The 22,995-nt window shown below is 35.4% G+C and overlaps 1 protein-coding gene across 9 annotated transcripts in view; it reads right to left on the bottom strand.

Annotated features, from left to right (window-relative positions):
- Positions 1-22,995, bottom strand: part of Cep170 (centrosomal protein 170) — an 88,401-nt gene that overhangs the window by 54,622 nt on the left and 10,784 nt on the right. For all 9 annotated transcript variants that reach the window (XM_005348998.3, XM_013346983.2, XM_005349000.3 and 6 more), the window contains exons 2-7: positions 12,520-12,664; positions 11,552-11,641; positions 7,960-8,038; positions 2,718-2,776; positions 2,472-2,631; positions 850-984 (exon numbers count right to left, since the gene is read on the bottom strand). In XM_005348998.3, coding sequence (XP_005349055.1) covers positions 850-984; positions 2,472-2,631; positions 2,718-2,776; positions 7,960-8,038; positions 11,552-11,641; positions 12,520-12,624 — 628 coding nt within the window. In that variant the 5' untranslated portion in view covers positions 12,625-12,664. The remainder of the gene's footprint in view (positions 1-849; positions 985-2,471; positions 2,632-2,717; positions 2,777-7,959; positions 8,039-11,551; positions 11,642-12,519; positions 12,665-22,995) is intronic.

Raw genomic sequence — 22,995 nt, 5'->3', positions numbered from 1 at the left:
ATTAAGACAGCTTTTAAAGACTTGTACTCTGGTGTAATTACACTATGTCAGAAGACAGAATGTTCATAATTCTCCAGCTAAGAAAACTGTTTTGCTTACTTTGTGTAAATAAAATCAAAAAAACCTTAAAGCATTCTGATGTGGTCTGTCCTTGTCTCAGAGTCACACCCTGTCCTCCAAACTGACTCTTGACGTCTGTATTTAGTTCCTCCACTTTTGGATCCTTATCTGATGTTACTAAACAAACTGGCTGTTCCATCCTTCAGTGCTGACGTCTCTTCAACAACACTGGGGCAATCTGTACCTCGGTATCTCCATTTATCTCGTAAATCTTGTCTTTTCTAGATACTGGTCACCACTTACCCATGTCACCAACAAAAGAATATATTCCTTAGTTACTGACATGAGGATCTATTTCTGTACTTTGGCTGCTGAATTCTAAATCTTATTGCTATCCTATCTCAATAAAGTAAGCATACTAAGGCTTTAAGGAACTTATAATTTCATATTATATTTCTGAACATAACAGAATTATTATATTTTACAGTGAGTATATAAGCATGAATCAAGTAAAAACATGTAACTCACATGTCCTACTATTTTATCAATTCATGTAAATATTTTAAAATACTTAATATGTTCAGTTATAGCATTAATTTTTTATAGTTTTCAACAATTTCATAAGCTAGAAAATATAACAAGCGTTTATAAACATTTCAAAAGCAAACCATTATCACCTTTAAAAAAATCAAGTTATGGTACAGATCATTTTTCAGAGTAGACTGACTTTTGTTTGGAATATATTTGACCAATATGAATTTAATATCATAGCCATTGAGGTACTTTTACCTGAAGTCCCAGCTTCATGACTTTTTTCTTCAGGCTTGCCATTAGACTTGAAAACTCTTTGTTCATCCACCTCATCATCTCCCCACCATGATGGCTGCCCATATAAAGGAGTACCACGGGGCATAGCAGAAACATCTAAAAGAGGTGAGGAGAAAAAAAAATTACTAAAGTAGATGAAGCAGGAAAATACATTTTGCATGATGCTAGATTTACTTAGTTGATTAAAAGTACTCAATTTTCAGTAATGTAACATTTGAAAATTATCTTAAACAGCACTAAACATGACTAAGTGAACAAGTAATACAGCTTACTATATCTAATCCAACAGCTTTTTGTGAAGTGTTTGGGGCTCTCTGATCTATATCTGAGCCTCAGTAACAAATGATCTTTGAGTATTTAGACAGAAGTGTCTTAGGTGGAAGAATTTTATATATAAAAAGATGAAAAGAAAGCAAATACTGGCATGAGCAACAACGCAAAGTATGATATAGTAACTATATTTGCATTCAATGATAACAAATCTGCAGTTTCAGTAGCTGTAGTACTGTTTATCAATTTAACACATTTGTTATGTAAAGGGATTATCTACATAAAGCATCTTTGTAGTTATTAAAACTGTAAGCATTATATGAGGATGGTATATTAAATTTTCCCTTTTACTTCAATTGTAATTCAGAGAAATATAGATAATATGAAACAATAAACTATTTCTTTCAAATACTGAAATCACTTTAAATATTTAACATATTGGGTGTACCTGCACATAGTTGTCAATGTTTCCTAGGGAAAACGGGATATATTAAAATGTACTCTGGGATCAATCACTGATATACATTATTTTTATACAGGCACATGTGTTTTGGAACAAAGAATATAATTTCTTCAAAATCAAGTATAAATTAGGAATTTCCAAAAGAGTTAATGTATTGTAATGTATATTATATTGACAACGATCATGGGCTGTTACTGTAATATACCTTTTATTTGACAAACTACCATGTGTTGTTTGAGGTCACTGAGAAGCTAGTTCTAGATTGGGGTAGACACCAACCCCCACTTCAGACCCTGAGTGGGTTTGTGTCAACGTGTTTTCCAAGGTCTGGGGATAAGCAAGTGCCCCTAACTCTGACGGTTCAGAGAAAACAAAAGCGTCCAAAAGTAAAACATGTGTTCTTGAGGACAATAGAGGTATAAGGATATTATTATTAATCCCGGAATATTTAAGTCTGCAGAGGAAAAGAGAAACTGGAAATGCAGCTCTGGGAAGCTGAGCCACCAAGAGACAGCTTAATTGAGAACAGTAACTGACTGCCTCAGTTTCCCGTTAGTTTCTGCAGGAATATGTGAGCAAGCTATTAGATGATGTTTTCTCTCCATATTTTATATGCTGTTAATTGCAAGCCTCACCCTAAGGGACAGTCTACTCTGTCTGGGACTTTGTATTGGGAACTCCAGTTGGCGGCTTTAAAGGAGCTTCCAGAGTTGGTTTCTTAGAGCACCAAACTTGATGTTTTTCTTTTGTGCTTCTTCTCTTCTTCCCCTCCCACTTCCTTCCCTCCCTCTCTCCCCCTGAATAGATACGGCCATTGCAGATCACTCTTCAGATCCTACAGGGCACTTACCCACAGATTTCTCCTCGGATTTCAGGGTTTCTGTAGCTCTATGCTGCACCTCAGCAGCAGCATCCACTTTTGAGTCTGTGCCTTTAGCACTTGCCGATTTTGATAATTCTGATTCTGAAGATTTCTGGGACAACTGAAGCTGAATAGTAAACTTCTCATGCTACAAAACATTTAAACCAAAGGGAAGCTTTCATGAAAGACGTCTACTGTAGTGAGCAATAGACTAACAATAGGATAAATGCTTACCTTAAGAGCTTCTTCAGGGACCCTCATCTCTCCTCGAACTACAGTGAAGAGATTTGTATGTAAACAGAGCTAAGGAAGAATATAACTCCAAAATTTTGGTCCCTGTACTTGAAAATAGTTATTAAGTATAATCTGGAAATTGTCCTACTTCAAGAGTAAATATAGAACATTGTGTTTATTTATTTTCTACTTATACAGGTCCTGGGGATTAAATCCAAGACCTTGCATATGCTAAACTACTACTCCACCACTGAACCACATCCTCAGATTAAAAAAAAAATTATTTTTCCTTTGTAGACAAGGTCTCCAGGCTTTCCTCAAAGTTAAGATTCTTCTGGCAGCTCACAGAATACCTGGAAAGTAAGATGTGCCTATAATACTTCCTTTAATAAGAAAAAATGCTTAAAATACATAATGTCATTTATAAATATTAACAACCTTAAAAATTCTGAAGTTGATTACTCAAATTTTATAAACTTTAATAAAAATGAGGTTCATTTTGTAAGTACAAAGAAAATGAATGCGGTAATCAGGGTTCATATGCAACCATAATACCCCCTTTCCCTCCATGTACTGCAGTAAGGTCATATTACATTATAAAACAACGATTCTATACACATAAGAACAAGTGCTAAATATAATGAATACTTTCATTATTATACCAAAACAACGAGGCTTCTTATTAAGGATCAATTCACTAGAGGTCATATTTCCTACCATTAGGTAACCTTAAAATTTTATAATCATATACTAATTCAAAGCATTCATCAATCACTTTAAAGGTAGAAAACTGTAATCACTGTGGTGGGTGTGTGTGTGTGAAAGAGAGAGACAGAGAGAGAGGGAAGGAAGGAGGGAGGGAGGGAGAAGAGAGAGAATGTCCAAATGTAATGGGAGCAGTAAACTTATTAACAAAGCTTCTTAGAGCTGTAAACAACCTTGAAGAATGCTCTGTTCAATCCACTGACTTGTGTTCTTATTCAATAAATAATTCAATGAACAGAACCCCTATCCCCAAAGAATCTATTTATAGAATTTTCTCTGGAGCTTTCTTGTCACTAAAGTGGCTTCCTAATGCTTTGAAATATTAAAATTATTTCCTTTCTTGTCATGTACAAATTTGCTGATATACATAAAAACATACATGTAACTAAACATTTAGTGAAAAATCGTTTAGCAAGCAGTTCTCAACCTGTGGGTCACAACTCCCAGAGGGGTTGCCTATTAGATATCCTGAATAGCAGATGTTTATATTATAATTCATAACTAACAAAATTACGGTATAAAATAGCAACAAAATAATTTTATGGTTGGGGGTCACCACAAGAATCACAGTATTAGGAAGGTTGAGAAATCACTGGTCTAGCACTTTTTTGCCTCAGGAATTAAGAGAAAGATATAAAATACAAAAGGAAGAGTCAGATTATCCGTATTTGCACATGTGATAATTCTTTATCTTAAAGGCTCTACAGATTCCATCAGATCTTAAACACTTTCAGAAATATTGTAGGGCATAAAAATCAACATAAAAACAACAAAAAATTTGCTGAGAAAAAAATTATGAAAAAAACATTCCATCCATCTGCCAAAATAAAGTACCTAGGAATACACATAAGGAAGTAGACCTGTTCAATGAAAACTTGAGATACTGGAAAAATAGCTGATCATAGAAATGCTCCTAACTGGTAGAATTATGTAAGTCTTGAATATGGATGTTACACAAGTAATTTACAGATTCAATGCAATCTTAATCAAAATACCAATGTCTTTCTTTATGCAACTATAAAAGATAATCTAGAAATAAATATAAACACATAAATGGCCAAAAATAGCCAAAGCAATTCTAAGTAACAAGAACATTGCTGGAAATATCACAATACCTGATCTCCAAAGTACATTGCAGAGCAAGTGACAAAGACAGCACGGTTCTGGCACAAGAAGAGATAGACATACCGATCAACAGAACATAACAGAGGATCCAGAAGCAAACCCCACAGCGACGAACAGCTACTATAACAAGGTTGTCCCAAACACATGCTGCAACAAAGACAATCTATTAAAAATCAGAGCTGCAGGCAAAACGGGGTATCTACTTTCAGAAGTATGAAATTTGATCCAAATATGGCACAAAAATGAACTTAAAGTGGATGAAAGGCTTTAATTTAGAACCCGAAATGCTGATACTGCTAGAGAAAAACATTGCAAGACATAGCCATGGCCAAAAACTTTCTGAACAGGATCTGATAGCACAGCAAATAGCCTTCGTGGGATTGCATGGAATTGTGAAACTTCTGCACAGCGAAGCAAACTACCAGCAGAATGAACAAATAGCCACAGAATGGGAGAAAATGTGTTAGCATACGTATAATGGAGTCAATATCTAGAACGTATTATGAACTTCAAAAATAGGCCACTAATTAATTAAACTAATTAAAAAGACAGTTCTGAAGACAACTATATATACATATATATATACATACATATGCACATAGGATGTTGAACATCCATCAGAAAAATGAAAATCAAAAATACTTTGAGTTCTATCTTACCACATCAAAATGGCTCGCTATTATCAGGAAAATAAAAGACAACAAATGCTGGTTGAAGATATGGGGGTAGGAGAAACATGTATTCATTGTTGATGGTAATATAAGCTGATCTAAAAATTATAGGCATCTGTATCAAGGTGTCTCAAAAAAAATAAAAAGACAGTTATCATATGATCCAGCTATCCACCACAACTAGGAATATACCAAAGTGTTCCACATCCCACCAAAGAGGTACCTGAACACCTGTGTTTGTTATTCTTTATTCACAATAGCAAGGAAACAGAGCTAGCACAGATGTCTATCAACAGTTCAATGTTTAATGAAAATGTAGTACATACATATAGTGGAATTTTACTCAGCTATAAACAAAAAGAAATTATAAAGTGTGCATGGAAGTGGGTGGATCTGTAATTCAGCAAGGCAATTAAAATACAGAAAGACAAATACTACATTTTCTATTTTGTATATAGACTTTGGATCTTAATGTGCATATATATGTATAGATGTGTGTGTGATAAGTGTATAGGTCACGAAACTGGAAAGAAGATCAAAAGAGTAGAAGTGGTAAAGACAGTAACAGAACATACACGACATGAGAGCAGAAGGGGGTCAAAGGGCACGTAAGATTGTAAAGAGGATAACAAGCAAATTGTATTTGAAATCCAGTACTTTGTATGGAAATTAAAAATCTTAAGAAAAAAAGTAAAATGCAATCAGGTATGGTTGCATATGCCTATAATCTTAGCACTTAGGGAACTAAGGCACAAGGCTTGAGTCTGAGGATAATCACTGGACTAGAGTCAGTGATGCAACCCCGGGTAGGCCCACCCTGGGGTTAGCTAGCTAGGCCACACAAACTGAGGAGGTGTGGGCGAGGAACTAAAAAAAGAATGCTCAAAGTTGGGAGGGAAGGGAGGGAATGGTGGTTACAAAAGGAGTTGGGGGAGGGAAAGTATATTCAAAATACATTGCATGATTTCTTCAGACAAAAACAACACTGTTTAAAAAAATCATTTAGTATATCCTCAGATCACCAAAACTGTACCTGCACAATAGGAAGTATCTACCAGATACGAAGGAAGGAACTTATTAGGCCTCTTTACTGCACATTTGTGGTCATTTGAATGATCACAAGTTTCTGAGGTTTATTGATTGTTGTTTTGAGTTTAAGGTAATTTTGAAAATTTGAATATTTCACTGAGATTCATCCTTTTCACAAGAAAAACTCTCTAATTAGAAAACAGACTTATGGCATTAGTTCAAATCTTAAGCCATGTTAATGTTGTCTCTCCTATAAGGTGACGGTGTTAATCAGAGCTTTCCACGCTAGGGCATTTTCTGTATAGACTGGCTATCAATTTTATATACGAATAAAGCATGACAAGTTCCCTAGTCTAGTATAATTAATACAGAAACAAACATAGCTATCACGTAAAATGATTTAGAAAATTCTGTCCCATGAAATAAAATTTCTGCCAATTTAACAGCCCTATGTTCCTTTATATCTGGTTCTCAACCTTCTTGATGCTGCAACCCTTTAATCATTTTGTGATTACCTCCTCGACCATAAAATTATTTTCATTGTTACTTCATAACTTTATGTCATTTAAAACATTTACATTTATTTATGTGGCATATGTGTGAATGCATGTGCACCAAAACACATATGTAGTGGTCACCCAATATACTGCAGAAGTCTTTTCTCTCCTTCCACTCTGTGGGTCATGGGGATTGAGCTCAGGTTGCCAGTCTTGGCAGCAAGTAACCTTACCTGTTGAGCCCTCTCACAAGCTTCACCAGATATATTTTTTAAAAGACTTAGAATATATAACAAATAAGTATTTAATTTATATTTTTACTTTTTCAAATATAAATGTAATGTGCTATAAAACTATTCTAGCTTTAAATTTTAAACTTTAAATTTTCTATCTTTTGTTACTTGTGCTAATACATTTGAATATCAGCTAGAGCTATCTGAGACTACAATTTCTCTGATAAAGTGATCTAAGTCTACCAGATTGCTAATGTTTAATTTTTTAAACTATTATTTGAGTTTTGGTACATGTTTAAGAACTAAATAAATCTCAAGATAAAGTTCCATCATAATGAGAAATATTTTTATTTCAATTATATACAAATAGAAATGTTTTTATCGCTTAGTCATTTTACTAGGTTCTTTCTACTATTCTTTACAGTACAGTAAAATCTTACAACTGTTCAATTATTAGACTTTGATTATTAAACAAAAATTCAAACATACATTAAATGATAACGTTCTAGCAAAACTTGTGTCAGACTACATAGGATATGTTAAAGTTTGATTTAAACCAGCAGGATAGCACGGAAGGGAAGGCAGGTTAATGTTTTATATCCTCCTAAGAGACTGGCTTGGGCCCTCATAGTCCCCCTGGCAAGAACCTAGGTAGACTTAAGACTTTCACTGTCCTCTCCCCAGCTCCAGTCTTTAGCATCTAAATTATATGCATAGCAGCATGGCAGAGAGATGGGAAGCAGCTGCGTCTTACCAAGCTTTCCAGGACCATTCCCAGGAACCAGTAATGGAAAAGCAAGCAGAAAGCTTCTAATAAGTATAAACTTCAATATTGTGAATCCTTATATCACAAGATGTTAATTTGTAGCATAGTAAATATTTTTAATTCATTTAATAAATGCAAAAAGTTATAAAAGGATATCATATCCAAATCTCAGCTTATCTTCAAGTTTCAAAGTGATGTAAGTCTGCTCTGGTATCCTTACATCATTCACAAAAGTCTACAAGGAAGAAAGAAAAAGGTTTCATTGCATATGAAGTATTAATTCTCACATTCCAGTCAAATTCATCGAAAGTATTTACCGTTAAGTGTATACTAACACGTGTGAAGCAACCTGCAGCATTAATTATTTCATACTAAACCTGTTGTCAATATTACTGGTAACACAAAGCACAGTGAGGCCAGGCTGAATTTTGGCACTTGGAATTTTTCTAAAAAGGAAGTTAGGAAAGTGCTTAACCTGAAGCTGGAAACCTGTACAAAGTAAAGTACTTAACTCTAAACAGCTTCAGGATTTTTAGTAATTTTATTTGTAGGGATTAACATTTTATCACATCAATCTCAGAATCATTCCTTTTAAAACATTACATTTTTTATTTGTGGTATATGTATGTGTAAGCATGTGTGCAATACTGTGCATGTGGAGGTCAGGACATCTTGCTGGAATTAGTTCTTTTTCCACCATGTGGGTTTTAGGAATTCAATTCAACTCATCAGGCTTAGCTCATCTTTAACTGCTGAGTCATCTTGTGGTTGCTTTACAGCTGCCATATGGATCCTTTGGATCTATGAATCTAAGATACACAATGGTATCTTAGTAAATGGATTTTTACTATATGTTGAAATTCTACTTTCTCTTCACCAGGGTATTTTATTTTTACTCAATTATTTCTAACAATGCTGAATATTATGAAAATAACAAGACAGATAGCAGAATTATCTAGAAAGGCACTATACAAGAGAAATATATCAGAATTCCCAAACAGTATACACTACTTGTATTTTCTTGCAGGATTATAACAGGAACTAAAATCAGTTTTGATAATGCATTTGAGGTGTAATCTAGTACATTAAAAACATATTAGTTCAAGAAGTAAAATTGGTAAGATATTTTACATATATGTATAAGTCTTTGGAATTTAACCTAGTTACATCTCAAGTATTCAATGGTTGCTAATGGCTACAGTGAAAAGCCCAGACAGAAGAATACGGTAAGGCAATAGAGACATAAATCAACATTCTGTCATCCGTCAGTTTCTTACGGCAATGCCTGATATATTGCATTAGCTTTCTAAGAGGACATCTGGAGATGTTATTTTTTTATTTTTGTTATTTGAGACTGGGTTTCTCTGTAACTTTGTAGCCTAGCCTGGAACTAGCTCTTGTAGACCATGCTGGCCCCAAACTCATGGAGATCGGGCTGCCTCTGCCTCCCGAGTGCTGGGATTAAAAGCATGCGTCACCATCACCCAGCTTGGAGATGCTATATTTGTAGGCTTTTTCTTCTTTTCCTTTAGTTCCTATTTTTTAAAACACTATTAAAGAGGACAGCTGAAAATACTCAGTTTAAATGTCTACTGAAGCAAAGGGAGATAAACAGGAAAAAAATACAATTCAATTATATAATGAATAGACAAGAACACTGTAGATTATTACAATGATGATATAATCATAGCATAGACAAAACAATCAAACTGTGTATCTTCAGGGAATGAAGATAATTCTAGCTCACTTTTCTTTCATCCAGAATCAATAAGAGAAAAGGGTACTTATAAGAACAAAAAGAAAACATTTTCATACTGTTAGCCATTTAGTAAGGACCATGCAGTATTTCCCGACAAGAACCTAAATAAAATAATTTTATATTTTTAAATTTTACTTTAATGTTTTATTTACATTGTGTGTGCACACACATGCATGCACTCATCAGTGCTCCTGTCTGTGGAGGACAGTGGTCAACTTCAGATAGTGGTCTTCACAATCCATCTAACTTATTTTTGAGGCAAAGTCTTACTGGGACCCAGGACTGCTAGTTAGGCTAGGTGTGCGGGCCAGCAAGTGCTGCAACACCTGTCTCCGCTCCCCAGTGCTAGAATTACAAACATGCAGGTAATCACATTCAACTTTTTATGAATGTGCTGAGTATTGCATTCATGTCCTCACCGAACTCCAGTCTGAAAAAAGGGAGACAATGGGTGTAGGCTGGAACCTAGGCTGCTGTGTAGTGGCAAAGCAACAAAAGACAGGACTGGGATGTGCGAGGCATGGTAAGGTACAGAGGCAAGTGCTCTGGTGGAAGAAGTCAACAGGAATTGTAATCCACACTATTAGTATATATATATATATATACTTTATAGTACGTGTGCCTAGTTTGTCTGTTTTTGTTTTTTAATTTTAATTCTTTCAGCATGTTAACATTAACTAGTTTATGTTCCTAAATGCAAGGGCCTTCTCTTTGTCCCTTTAAGAAGTAGAATTTGAGTTTTACTCTTGCCAGGCGGTGATGGCAGGCACCTTTAATCCCATTTAATCCCAGCACTTGGGAGGCAGAGGCAGGCAGATCTCTGTGAGTTCAAGGTCAGCCTGGTCTACAAGAGCTAGTTCCAGGACAGGTTCCAAAGCTACAGAGAAACCCTGTCTCTGAAAAAAAAAAAAGTAGAATTTGAGCTTTACTCTTTTAAAAAGTACAGAATGGCAAGGAGAATGGAAAGAACTCTGCCCAAGAAAACCTAACCCGTTCGGACTCCTCCTAGGGGAACAGAAGAGCAGGAAGACTCCGGTTCTGGTTCTGGAGGAATGTCAAGGGGGAAGGGGACAGTCTATAATGGTTCATGCCACATGGGAGGAATTTCACTTCAAAGTTGAAGAATGTAGACTTAATTACATGTACTAGAATAGCTAACCAAAAAAGTTCAAATAATCAATATTAAAGTCTTTTATTAGTAGGCAAAATAAAAAGTAAAAAAAAAATTTATGCATTTGCTTTCCATGTGTTCAATGTGTATTTTTCACGGCAGCAATTTGAATCACTCAAAAAACAAATAGTTTGTCAAATTTCAACAGGATATAATATCAAAGATAATATATTTGCTTGTTAGAAGAGTCACAGGAAAATTAAAATGTTGAAATAAGTTAATACATCAATCTTCTTTCATATCCTGACTATTAAGTATTCTGTAAAATGTAGGAAGATCATATAGAAATAACAAAAAAACCCTACCAGTTACACAAATATATTTAAAAAGACAAAGAAAGAGCAGCAAGAGCAAATCCTAGTGTTCCAATAATGTATTGTGTGTGTTAAAGCACATGTTTAAATCCCTTATGTTTACTCCAGCCCTAGAATAGAGGAGGTCTTCCAGTATCTAGCACTGAATCTACCTTTCCATTCTTATTTTCTAAAGTGAGACTGTATCTCTTGTGCCCAGAGTTTTACACATTCTGACCACCAGGGCCTTCTGTTTCCCTGCACATGAACTGCAGTCACACAGTGAGCTCAAACTCCATCTCATCTCCTTACAGGAAATCTTTGTCAAACATCACATCATTAAATGCTTTTCTTAGTTCCTCTTTATTCTTTAGTTCCTAAGCATAGTTTCAATGCACTATGCACCTTTTAATTATTTGAAAGGAAAAGATAAACTGAAGAAAAGGGGACTTACAAATAAGGAATATAACTTTATTAACATTAAATAAGTATTCGACCAAAGTAAAAATCACATGGTTATCTTACCCCATTTAGGCTGCCTAAGTCTTTCACCAAATGTTCATCCGCAGACACATCATAATTGATTACTGCATGCTGCTTATCCACACTACGGGACTAAAAGTAAAAACCTTAAGGTAATAACTACAAGAAAATACTAAAATAAGCAACAAAAAAAGATTTTTACATATATAGACAATATTATGACAGTTGATAAATATAGGAATAGATAAAAAAGTAGATTAAATGAAATCTAAACTGTGTTATGATAAATATAAAACATAAATTTGGCATCATTTCCTAAAGATGAAAGTAGCTAAATTTCCAAAATACTCTTTCCAATAAATTCAAATTTTAATTCTGAATGTAAATTAATTGATTTTGTTGGATGTATCAAAGTACATATTTTTTAAAATTGTGAAATTATCACACAGAAATTCAATGAATTATTTTCTATCTTACCTATTTTATTGTCAGAAAATTGCTACCTTGCAAGATTTCTTCCTTTAATACTATTATAACATAATATTATAATATAAACTGCATAAAAACCCAAAGACTAAGATGATAAAAAGGGACAGAATGTAGTATTTTCTGACCAAATTGATTATCACTTAAAGTATGATTTCTAAAACTGCAGTTTTTAGAAATGAGTTTTTCTATAAATATAGGTAAGTGTACATATATATGTATGTGTGTGTGCATCACACACACACATGTGCGCAGACATTTGTTTTAAGCTTTCCTTTTTCAAAATATAATCCTCAAAATACAGAACTTATTTACAAATAGTACGAATTATTTAATAAATAATTTTTTATTATAAATAAAATTAATAAAACTGATACAAGAGTTAGGTGAGCCAGAAGATTTAAGTCTTAATTTTAAAAAGTGTATCTGATAGCTGGCTGAATCCTATGGCTCTGTAAAGGGGAGGACAGCTCTCGGGGCCTAGCTAAGCTAGTGCTTGCATACAGAAAAGGCTGCCACGTTACCTGCAGCATGAGCTCACAGTCATCTCTTCCAACAAAAATCATTTCTCGGGGCAGCCTGTGGCGAGTGCCTCCACTGCTCACCAAAAACCAGGATGTCAAGCTCATTTCTGCTTAGCTTCTGAATCCTTAGCAAAGCTACATCATCCTGCAGATGAAGAAAAGCACATAAGAAACTCTTCAGTATCTAGTTACCAGCACTGTGAGTAGGCCAAAAATAGAATTGCCTTTATCAACATTTACCCCCAATATAAACCACATTCTCATCAGTGTTGTAATCCAGAAACTTTAAGAGTCCAGTTAAAAATGAAAGAATTAAGGTTAATAAGTAGCTGGTCAATTAATAAATTTTTTAATTATATTACTAAAAATGCTTCTAGACTCAATCTGCAATTTCCAAGCAAATACAGCTAGTAATATAGTAATATAAAAAACAACTATGCAGTACAAATACATGTCTTACGGGGAAAGTTCAAGAAAGAATGAAAGTGAGAAAGTAAATCTGATATATAACCAGAATAACTCTGGAATCCAAAGACACTGCTTGTCTATTAAGTGTAGAAGAAGTTCCTAGGCAGATCAGGCAGTCTTGAGGAGGCTACTGCCTCCTCAGTGCTCATGGTTCACAGAAGCACTCTATCTTTTCAATGCATTTTTCCTAGAGTAGCAATTCTTAAACTTTTGGTACTTAGGACTCTCTAGTACTTACAAAAAAGGACCCCTAAGAGTACTGCTTTACATGGGTTATGATATACTTGAAAAACTAGTATTTGTTTCATTTAAAAGAATAATAACAAAGAAATCTCACTTAAAATCACTAATATTTGTAGAAAACTTCATTTTCTAGCCCACTCTCCAAGGAGAAAAACAGCACTACTTACAATATGAGCTATCTTTTAAACAACTCGATGAACAGAAAATCCCTACTTCTTGCACTTACTGTCCCACCATAAAGTATGTAAAGGAAAGCTGTTTTAGAGTGATAAAGAAGGATTTTATCTTAAATCTTTGAAATATCTTTAGGGTATTTTAAAGACACTAAAAATAACTATACAAAGCCAAATTTTTTTGATTCTGTGCACTATGGAAACCCTGCATAGACTATGCACATGTTCATCTTCCCTCGGGTAGACTTTTGTAACATCATACATTGGTCTTTTGAAAATATATGGTTTTCAGAATTGTGTAGATCTTCAAAATACTTGATTCTTTCATTTCCACTACTTTAAAACACATTCATTAAACATTACCACTCATCTCAACGGAAAGATTTTTAATATTAGTTTGCAAGAAGAATTCATTATCTCAAATGATGTCCTTGATACCTAAAATTTTATCACTGAAAAGAAAATCCTGTCACTTTTTAAGGTTCATTTTGACAAATGCTTAGCTCTACTTTAGTAATCTGTCAATCACTGACGTAAAATGATATTTTATGAAAGCATGGGCCTAGTTCAGCTTACAACTCATACAGGGACACAACTTACTTTCTAGGAGACAACCACAACAGTCTGGCACTGAGTGTAACTACCCTATAAGTACTTTCGTCTAGTTCTGAGAACACACTACAAAAATATGAATCCAAGATTGAAGATAGTAACCAACCATTACTATTTTTGTGAGATAATCTTAGGCGAAGCGGGTGGCTTTTTAAGACTTTCTAACTGCATTCGTACAAGAGTGATGTCTATAGCTACCACTGGTACAGTCTGGTCCTGTGCCCTAACCTGAGCTGAAGTTTAGCACAGTTGTCTCTGTGTCATGTGTACTAACAAATGCAACAAGAGAGGCAGAAAGTTCTTTGATATCATTAAACATCTGGTCCCATGGACCATTGAAATGATTTCCTTCAGGAACCCTGAAGGACCAGTAGACTGAGATTCCAACAATTATTGTCTTATGGGATGTGGCATTGTTAGTAAGAAACCCAAACAGATCGATGGGTGAGTCTGATCCCAGAAGTTCTACTACTTCTCCTCTGCAAGGCCTTAGGTAAGGTACTATGTGCCAAGCTCCTTAGCTTCCTCTCCTAAACTCTAGTCTTGGTATTAACTACTCAAGTTTTACCTTAGGAATCCAAAGAATATTTTCATTCTTTTCTAAGATGTACACCATGCTACATTTGAATAAGAAATAAACTATAATGGAAGAGAGCATTCTACAATTAAATAGAAGCATACATTAAAGCAAACACCGTCCAATGTACTGGGGAAAATGCTTATTGTATGTTAAAGTCACTATCTTAGTTCCTTTTATGTTATGTGATAAATATAATGACAAGCAATTTGGACAGAAAGTGTTTATTTGGTTTACGGACATCATCAGAGGAAGCCAAGACAGAATGTCAGAGAAAGAAACTGGAGTCAGGAACTGAAGCAGAGGCCAAGGAGGAACATGTCAGTCTGGCTTGTTCAGCCTGCTTTCTTACACAATCCAGGATCACTTTCCCAGGGGCGGCACTGTCCACAGTGGGATAGGCCCTCTCCCATCAGTTACCCGTCATGAAAATGCTCCACAGGCTACCTACTGGACAGTTTGATGAAGACATTTTCTCAGCTGAGGTTCTCCCCAGGTAACCTTAGTTTGTATAAAGTTGACAGAAAACCAACCACCCCAGTCATGTACACATACACGATGCACACAACTCTTACTAAAACAAGCAAACAATTTTGTATAAAGTTAAAACAATCAAATCTTAATACTTTCTCAGCTTATTTAATTAGTTTGGTCAAATTAAATGTTTTAATTAAGTTTCCTAGTTATCCAGCTATTCAATGCATACTGTCAAACTGGTGTTCAGCATTCTTTCACTATTTCAGAACAGTCTCCAAGACCATGTCAACAGAGAACCAGAACTTAACTAAAGGAAATCTCTTATGTAAATATTTTACATAATTTACATACTCCATGTACAAGGAAGAAGCCATTTTAAAGCACTAAATAGTAAGTAGGTCAATAGTCACATACTTTTAAAAGGGAACAAAAATGAAAACTACAGTATGACATATTCAAAGGAAATCAAATTCAGGTTAAAAAGCAATCTAAACCACAGGGACCAAACATGAACAAAAAAAGCAACTTCTTTATGTAGAAAAAATAGTTTAAACAAGCACTATTCATATGTTATAAAAGTTTTTAATTCTCATTTGCTATAAAATAGTCTTTAAACATGTCTATAGCATGACACGTAATATTACAACTAATTATAATTTGACATATAATTGATTTTATGCAGTTATTATGATTATACAAAACAATGCAGTTAAAATTTATTTTTATAAATCTTATTTGTTTTTTAATGAAACTATAAGTTAGAGAATACACATTTTTTAAAATAAAACCAAAATGTAATATTTAGTATATTCTTTTATGGGCTAAGGCAATCACCTAGAGCCTACTAAGTGTCTTCTCCTCTGGGGAATGCAATATAACATAAAGCTAGATTACCTGCTTTTCTTTAAATATCTCTAAGATAGATTTACAATCATTCCCCCAGGTACTCATTTTTTTTCCTTTTTTTCATGTGTCTCTGTATATGTGGTATATTTGTGTTTACAGGTTATGTGGCAAGAGAACAATGTAGAGACCGAAGGTTGCTGTTGGGTATCTTCCTTGATCACTATTTATGGAGGTGGGTTCTCTCCTTGAACCTAGAACTGATCCAGCTAGTTGAGATAACCAGACTGCACCAGGGACCCCAGGCCTGTACCTCCTATGTGCTGGAATTACAAGTAGGTCATTCACCTGGGCTCCAAGCAATTCCAAACTGGGAAATAGACCCAAACAGACACTTCTCAAAAGAAGACATGGAAGTGGCCAATAGTAAACACCAGGGAAATGAAAGTCAAGACCAGAATGAACTACCTACCACCTTAATCCAGAAAGTAGGTACCCCAAAGATAATAAGTGCTGGTAGTAACTGTAGTTGGGAATATAAATTAGCACAGCTATTATGAAAAGCATTATGGAGGTTCTTAAAAGTCTAAAAATAGAGCCACTGTATGATGCTGCAGCCCCATATACAGGCCTATTTATATACAAAGGAAGTGAGACAGAAGGGAGAAGCATTTCTATTCGCATGTGTACTGCAGCACTAACTCCAACAGCTAAGAAACAAAACAACCCAAATGTCCATATACTCAACCATAATAAAGGAAAAAAATCCTGCCATTCGACCCAGCACTGATGGAAATAGAGGCTCTTGGGTTAAATCAAACAGGCTAGGCACATAAAAACAAAGTATTATAAAATCACTGGCATGTACAATCTGAAAACATTGCTCTCACAGAAGTAAAAGATATAATGGTGGATACCAGAATCTGGGAATAGCTAGGAGAGGGGGGATGAGGAGAGGCTGGTCAATCAATGATCAACTAATTTATGGTTCAATGGAAGCAAGAAGCTTCGATATACTATTGCATAAGATTACTATACATACATATTATATCTATTAAATTACATAGATAATATAAATTCCAAAACAGTAGGAAAAAAATTAATGTTGAGGAAACAGACAAGTTCAACTCATGTAAATGCCTTACCAAGTATCTATGTATTAAAACATATGATATACTTAAGTATATACACACACACCTATTGAGAAGCCTACCAAATCCAGGGTTGCTAGGGCAAACAAACAAAAGAACCTTGCTTCAGGGAACTCAGCCTTGTAGAGAATGCTGCACAGTTAGATGGAAACAGGAAGCTGTCCTTATTCTAAACTGGACCGAGAACACAAGATCTCACCTGTGCCAGCAGGAGGCCAAAGTAGAGTTTCTTCATCTCTAGCTCCTAGTCTAGAACAACCTTTCACCCACCATAATTGACACCCTTCCTCCCTCTTCCCACAATCTCCCTCTCCCTCTTTTCCTTCTCTCTCCCTCCCTCTCCCTAAGAGCATTTTTAATAAATGAAGGAGCAGTGATGACTACCAGAAGTCTTGACAAGCAGGTAACCTGGAACTCTTTAGGGTCACCTAACTTGTAAATCTGGTCCTTACTTTCTAGTTATGCTCCTCTGTAACAATTTCTTACAGTTTATCTTCTTCCACATAGGACTTGGCTTTTCAGCAACTGGTGTGGGAGGTCCTTCTGTCTATGTGTTACTTTTATTGGTTAATGAATAAATCTGTTTCCACAAGCCAGTGGCTTAGTAAAAGAGAGCTAGGAGGGAAAACTAAACTAAATGCTGGGAAAAAGAAGGCAGTCAGTGAACAGCCATGTAGCTGCCAGGGACAGATGCCTGCGGCTAGAGCCAACTGAAACTTTGCCCGTAGGCCATGACCTCTTGGTGATGCACAGATTAATGGAAATGTTAGTTTGGGATGTAGGAGCTAGCTGGGAATACGTTTAAGCTATTGGCCAAACAGTACTGCAATTAATACAGATTTTTGTGTGATCATTTTTGGAGTCTGGGTGGCCAGGAAACAAACAAGCAGCTTCCCACCAACACAACTAGATGACAGAGGTTTAACATTCAAACTCTCAGGAGCTAGACAGATGTAAATACCACCTAGCACCACAGTTACACTTTCACCTTCCTAGAACTATATTCAGTTTTAAAACTGGACTTTCCTGTGGAATAAGTTCATCTTAGGATCCAATGGACTAGCATTTTAATACTTAAACTCTAAAGTCTCAGAAGAGACCAATCAAAATTTCTGTGCAGTTGTCAAGCAGAGCACACAGCTTCACTGCACTGTACATTCCAACGCTTTATGTTAAAAATGTTGGCTGTTGTTAGAATTAAATGAAAACAATAGTGCAAACTATCACAACATGGCAATCTAGCATGCAGCTGAAGAAGCTCTAACAGCAAAATTTAGTTTATATTTTTTATTCACCACTCCTTTAAAACCAGCACTCCAGAAGTAGAGGCAGAGGCAGGCAGATCTGAGTTCAGGCCAGTCTGTTCTACACAGTTAAACTCTGTTTCAATAACAACCAACCAAAATAACACACATCAAAAGTTTTAGAAAATGATAAAGTGAGCCGGGCAGTAGTTGTGCATGCCTTTAATCCCAGCACTCAAGGTGCAGAGGCAGGTGGATTTCTGTGAGTTCGAGGCCAGCCTTGTCTACAGAGTGAGTTCCAGAACAGGCTTCAAAACTACAGAGAACCCCTGTCTCAAACAAAGTGGAATGGGGTCTAGAAAATAGAGAAAGAAAAAGAGTAAGGGGTGAGGGAGGGGAGTAAGGGAAGAAGCTCAATGGGGGGAAAGTATGAAAATGCCAGAGGGAAACCCATTACTATGTTGTTATTAAAAAAAATAAAATTTTTAAATGCTGCTTGTAGTTACATGTAATTCAAATTGAGAACTGATGTCAAGGGGTCTGAATGATGCAAATTATTATAATGAAGTTTTGAGATGGACAACAGCATTGGCACAGAACTAGGAAATAGTGCGTTGTGCAATCCATGCCAAAAACTCCGGCTTCCTTACATTGCATACCTAGTATATAATTAATGCATGCAATTACTTGAGCTAGGCCACATGTTAAGTCCATCCTTAACTATCAGCTGGGAAGCAGCTGGCTGATTCATCACCAGATGGCTTTACACAGAATAATGCTCACCTTACCCTGTAATTTCTGCTCTCGCAGAGAAATAAATAGCTGGCTATCAGTCTTCAAAGCAGAAAGGACTTTTCTCTAACCTTTCTAGTTTAATAAAATACTATCATTTTATCATGTGATAACCTTTTATCAGTTACCAGGAGGTACGAGAAACAACCAACTCTAAAGACTTGGCCCACTGACTCCCTGTTTGCAAAGGATATGTTTTTCTCCTAATAAAATAAATGAAAATTTGAACAAAAAGAAACAGAGTGATAAATTTCACCTTCCAAATTTGTCTTCTGACCATCAGTAAAACTTATAACTAAACAAATGTTATAAGCTACTGCATGAACTAGTTCCTAAGACTTTATAACTTAGACCATGCCCCTTTTCCCTCATCATATCAAACATTTAAAAGATACACACAAAAAAAATTTTAACTAAATGCACAAAACTGAGATCTCTGTTTCACTTCTGGCCCTGAACTCAGGCTCTTACAGAAAATACATCTGAAATTAAACTCTTTGATTTTTGGTGGCATGTATTTGAAAATGGAAGAAATAGCTAAAGCTGAATTTTACATATGGACTAAGGATCAAACAAAATGCCTCTCTGGTTTCAAAAAAATAGACACAATTTTCTGTTACCTTGTAATAAAACAGAATACCACAAATTAACCATTTCTAGGAATTACACATGTAAGAAATGAACATGTGTAAGTATAAATATATTGTCTTAACAAAATCCTGATTTTCTTGAAAACAAACTGAAATAATAATTATCAATTCCCAGGAATTCTTCAGTATTATAGATATTTGAGAAAAATTAATCCATTTTTCATTTCCAAGTTTTAAATATTATAATGGAGAAACTGGAAAATCAATACAGAAAAAGTACCTAATCTCATAGAAGCAAAACTAAACAAATACCTAAATAAACTAAAGCAGCTTCCCTGACAAACCAAAAAGAAAAAGAAGATATAACAGTTTAGGGTGGTATTCTTTATGCTGGACGGTCAGAGGCTGTAGCTCTGAGAAAGTAACAAAGCCATACAACATCGAAAATTTCAACTCTGCTGTATAGCTAACTTGATCTGGGACAGATAATGAAAAACACTCTTGGGAAAACTTCATTTACTTGCAACTCCACCCTCATTTGTACAGTTCCCACAAAAAAATAACAGCTGTGCTGTTTTTGGATTCCTACCAAGATACTGACTCCACACTCATGTAAAAAACCAGCAGTGCGAAAACTTTGGCAAGAAAAAAATGCTCTCATATTAGTGATGGTTTTGGGATAAATGCTCCAAACTTAACCTTTATTAGCTGCAATAAATCGAGGATTCTTCTTTAAAAGCAATTAAAATAAATAACTATGGACAAATGTAATCTACAACTTATATTTGAAATAGCATTAAAAAGTCCTACTTCCCCCAAAAATGATGATGGCATTCCAAGTCTCAAGCCTTATTCTGTATCTAACTTTACTATGTATTTTCAAAAGAAAACTTCAATTTTGTAAGAAAAGCAAGCAACTTAAACTTCCTTCATAAAATCACTTTATTAAATCCTCAATGTCCTGCCAGAAAAATGCTACACCTTTGTATGACCGAGGTATTAAAAGTTCTTACCAAGATTTCTACGCTAGCTTAGGGAAAATGTAAAGTGTGATTTGCCTTTTTTTGAGGCAGGCGGATCTCTGTGAGTTCGAGACCACCCTGGTTTACAAGAGCTAGTTCCAGGACAGGCTCCAAAGCCACAGAGAAACCCTGTCTCGAAACACCAAAAAAAAAAAAAAAAAAAATAAAAAAAAGGAGTTAACTAAGAACTCACTGGTAATAGAGTAATGTGATAATTTCTGAAAACATGAAATACAAAGATGTTGGTAAAAATGGATAATCCCTAGACATAGCCAGCACAAAATACTTGGATGTATTATTTCATTTGGATATCAACTTATGTAATTTTGAGGCAGAAAACAGCTAAAGTAGATAAATGATTACTGGTATCAATAGTCAATACATAGGAAATAATGCAAGTGTTCATGGTCAGATGTATGAATAAACAAAATAAGGTACATGCAACTTTTTAGAGGAAGAGAATTCTGATGCCTGGTACAGTACGGATCAACCTAAAGACAATAAGCTAGGTAAAATAAGCCATTCACAGAAAGGTAAGCACTATGTGATTTTTAACTATACAGGTACTTTCAGTAGCAGAAGTTGTAGAGATATAATAGTAGTTGCCGAGGCCTGGAGCACTGAAGAAGTTACAGGTTAATAGTTCTACATTTCAGTTTTACAGATGAATGGTGGTGATGGCTGTACAGTATTGTGTATATTTACTAGACTAAATGCTTAATATGGTAATGGTATGTGTGTGGTGTCCATGTGAGTGTACATGAGAGGCACATACATGTGGTTGTATGAGAGCCTGATGTTAAAACTGGGAATCATCATCAACTGCTCTTCCACCTTATTTATTGAAGCAAGGTCTTCAAACCAAGCATTCACCAATATGGCTACTTTTGTAATCCCACCTTCCAGAGAAGCTTGAATTACAAGCAGACTTCCATACCCACCCAGCGTTCACGTGGGTTTCTAGGAATCCGAAGTCTAGCCCTCAAGCTTGCTCACTTAAGTGCTTAAGTTATCAGTGAGCCATTTCCTTAGCCCCAAATATTAATAATTTTAAGAACAATTATTGTTAGAAAATAATAAATTGACTCTGGGTGAACTCATGTCAACCCTATCGCCAATAAAATGTCAACCCTACCACCCATAAAACAAAATTGTTTACCTTCCAAAAAATGAACTTCAATCCCACCTTTATTTCCTCCTGTTTAACCCCTTAATCTTTTTCTGGTTTCAATCTCTACAACTACATAGCATCCATATCCTTCAATTTCTTTGACTTTCTGCTATGGTTTAAATGAAGGTACTTGTTATAGTTTGGATATTAAACATCCCCCAACAGCCTCATGTGTCCGAATATTGTCTGGGAGGTGCATTAAAAACTTTTGAGGCATGATGCCTAGATGATAAAGGCCACGAAGGCCTGAGAACTGGAGTTTTTTCTTTTTTCCTGTTTATTAGCAAGCTCTCTGATTTCCAATATGCCAACCTATGCAGATGGCATACCCTAAGCTTCTGCTACCATGAGTCAGGACATTTCAGCTACCAGGCTCTCCCTGCCCATGACAGGACTACACCATGTAAAACTGAGAAGAAGCCGGGCGGTGGTGGCGCACGCCTTTAATCCCAGCACTCGGGAGGTAGAGGCAGGCGGATCTCTGTGAGTTCGAGACCAGCCTGGTTTACAGAGCTAGTTCCAGGACAGGCTCCAAAGCCACAGAGAAACCCTGTCTCGAAAAACCAAAAAAAAAAAAAAAAAAAAACTGAGAAGAAAAACAAAAAGCACAACCTTCCTCACATTCTTTCTTTTAGACATTTGTACACAGCAATGAAAAAAATAACTAAGACAGTCTCCTTTTCAAAATTCATGCATCCTCAATACAACTGAGAGATGTGGCCTTTGGGAGGGAGAAGAATCAGTATTTATATAAAAGACAGAAGTTGAGGAAGGGTCGGTCCTCTTGCTCATCTATCCACTGCATACTTAGATGATGCTATCTCTATGGAAAATACCTTTAGTAGGTATTTAACCTGCCAGAACTTTGGTAACAGCCTTTGGAGTCTTCACAACTATGAGTTCATCTTATTAAATAAGTAACTTATTTATAATTTATGGAAATTGCCTTTTAAAAGTTGTAAACATTAGAATGGACACTTCTGATCTGTGTAGAAATCACTGTTTTCCTTTGGCTTGAAAGAACTGTATCAGATCCAATGCAAATACAAATGCAGAATTCTAAAACTCATACTCATTTTAAAATGAGATTTTTCCCTTATCCCCAGGTCTATA

Source organism: Microtus ochrogaster, chromosome 6 (genome assembly GCF_000317375.1).
Source record: "Microtus ochrogaster isolate Prairie Vole_2 chromosome 6, MicOch1.0, whole genome shotgun sequence".
In the NCBI taxonomy this organism is placed as follows: Eukaryota; Metazoa; Chordata; class Mammalia; order Rodentia; family Cricetidae; genus Microtus; species Microtus ochrogaster.
Note: the sequence above shows the minus strand (reverse complement) of the source record. Positions and strands in the feature narration are given on the sequence as shown.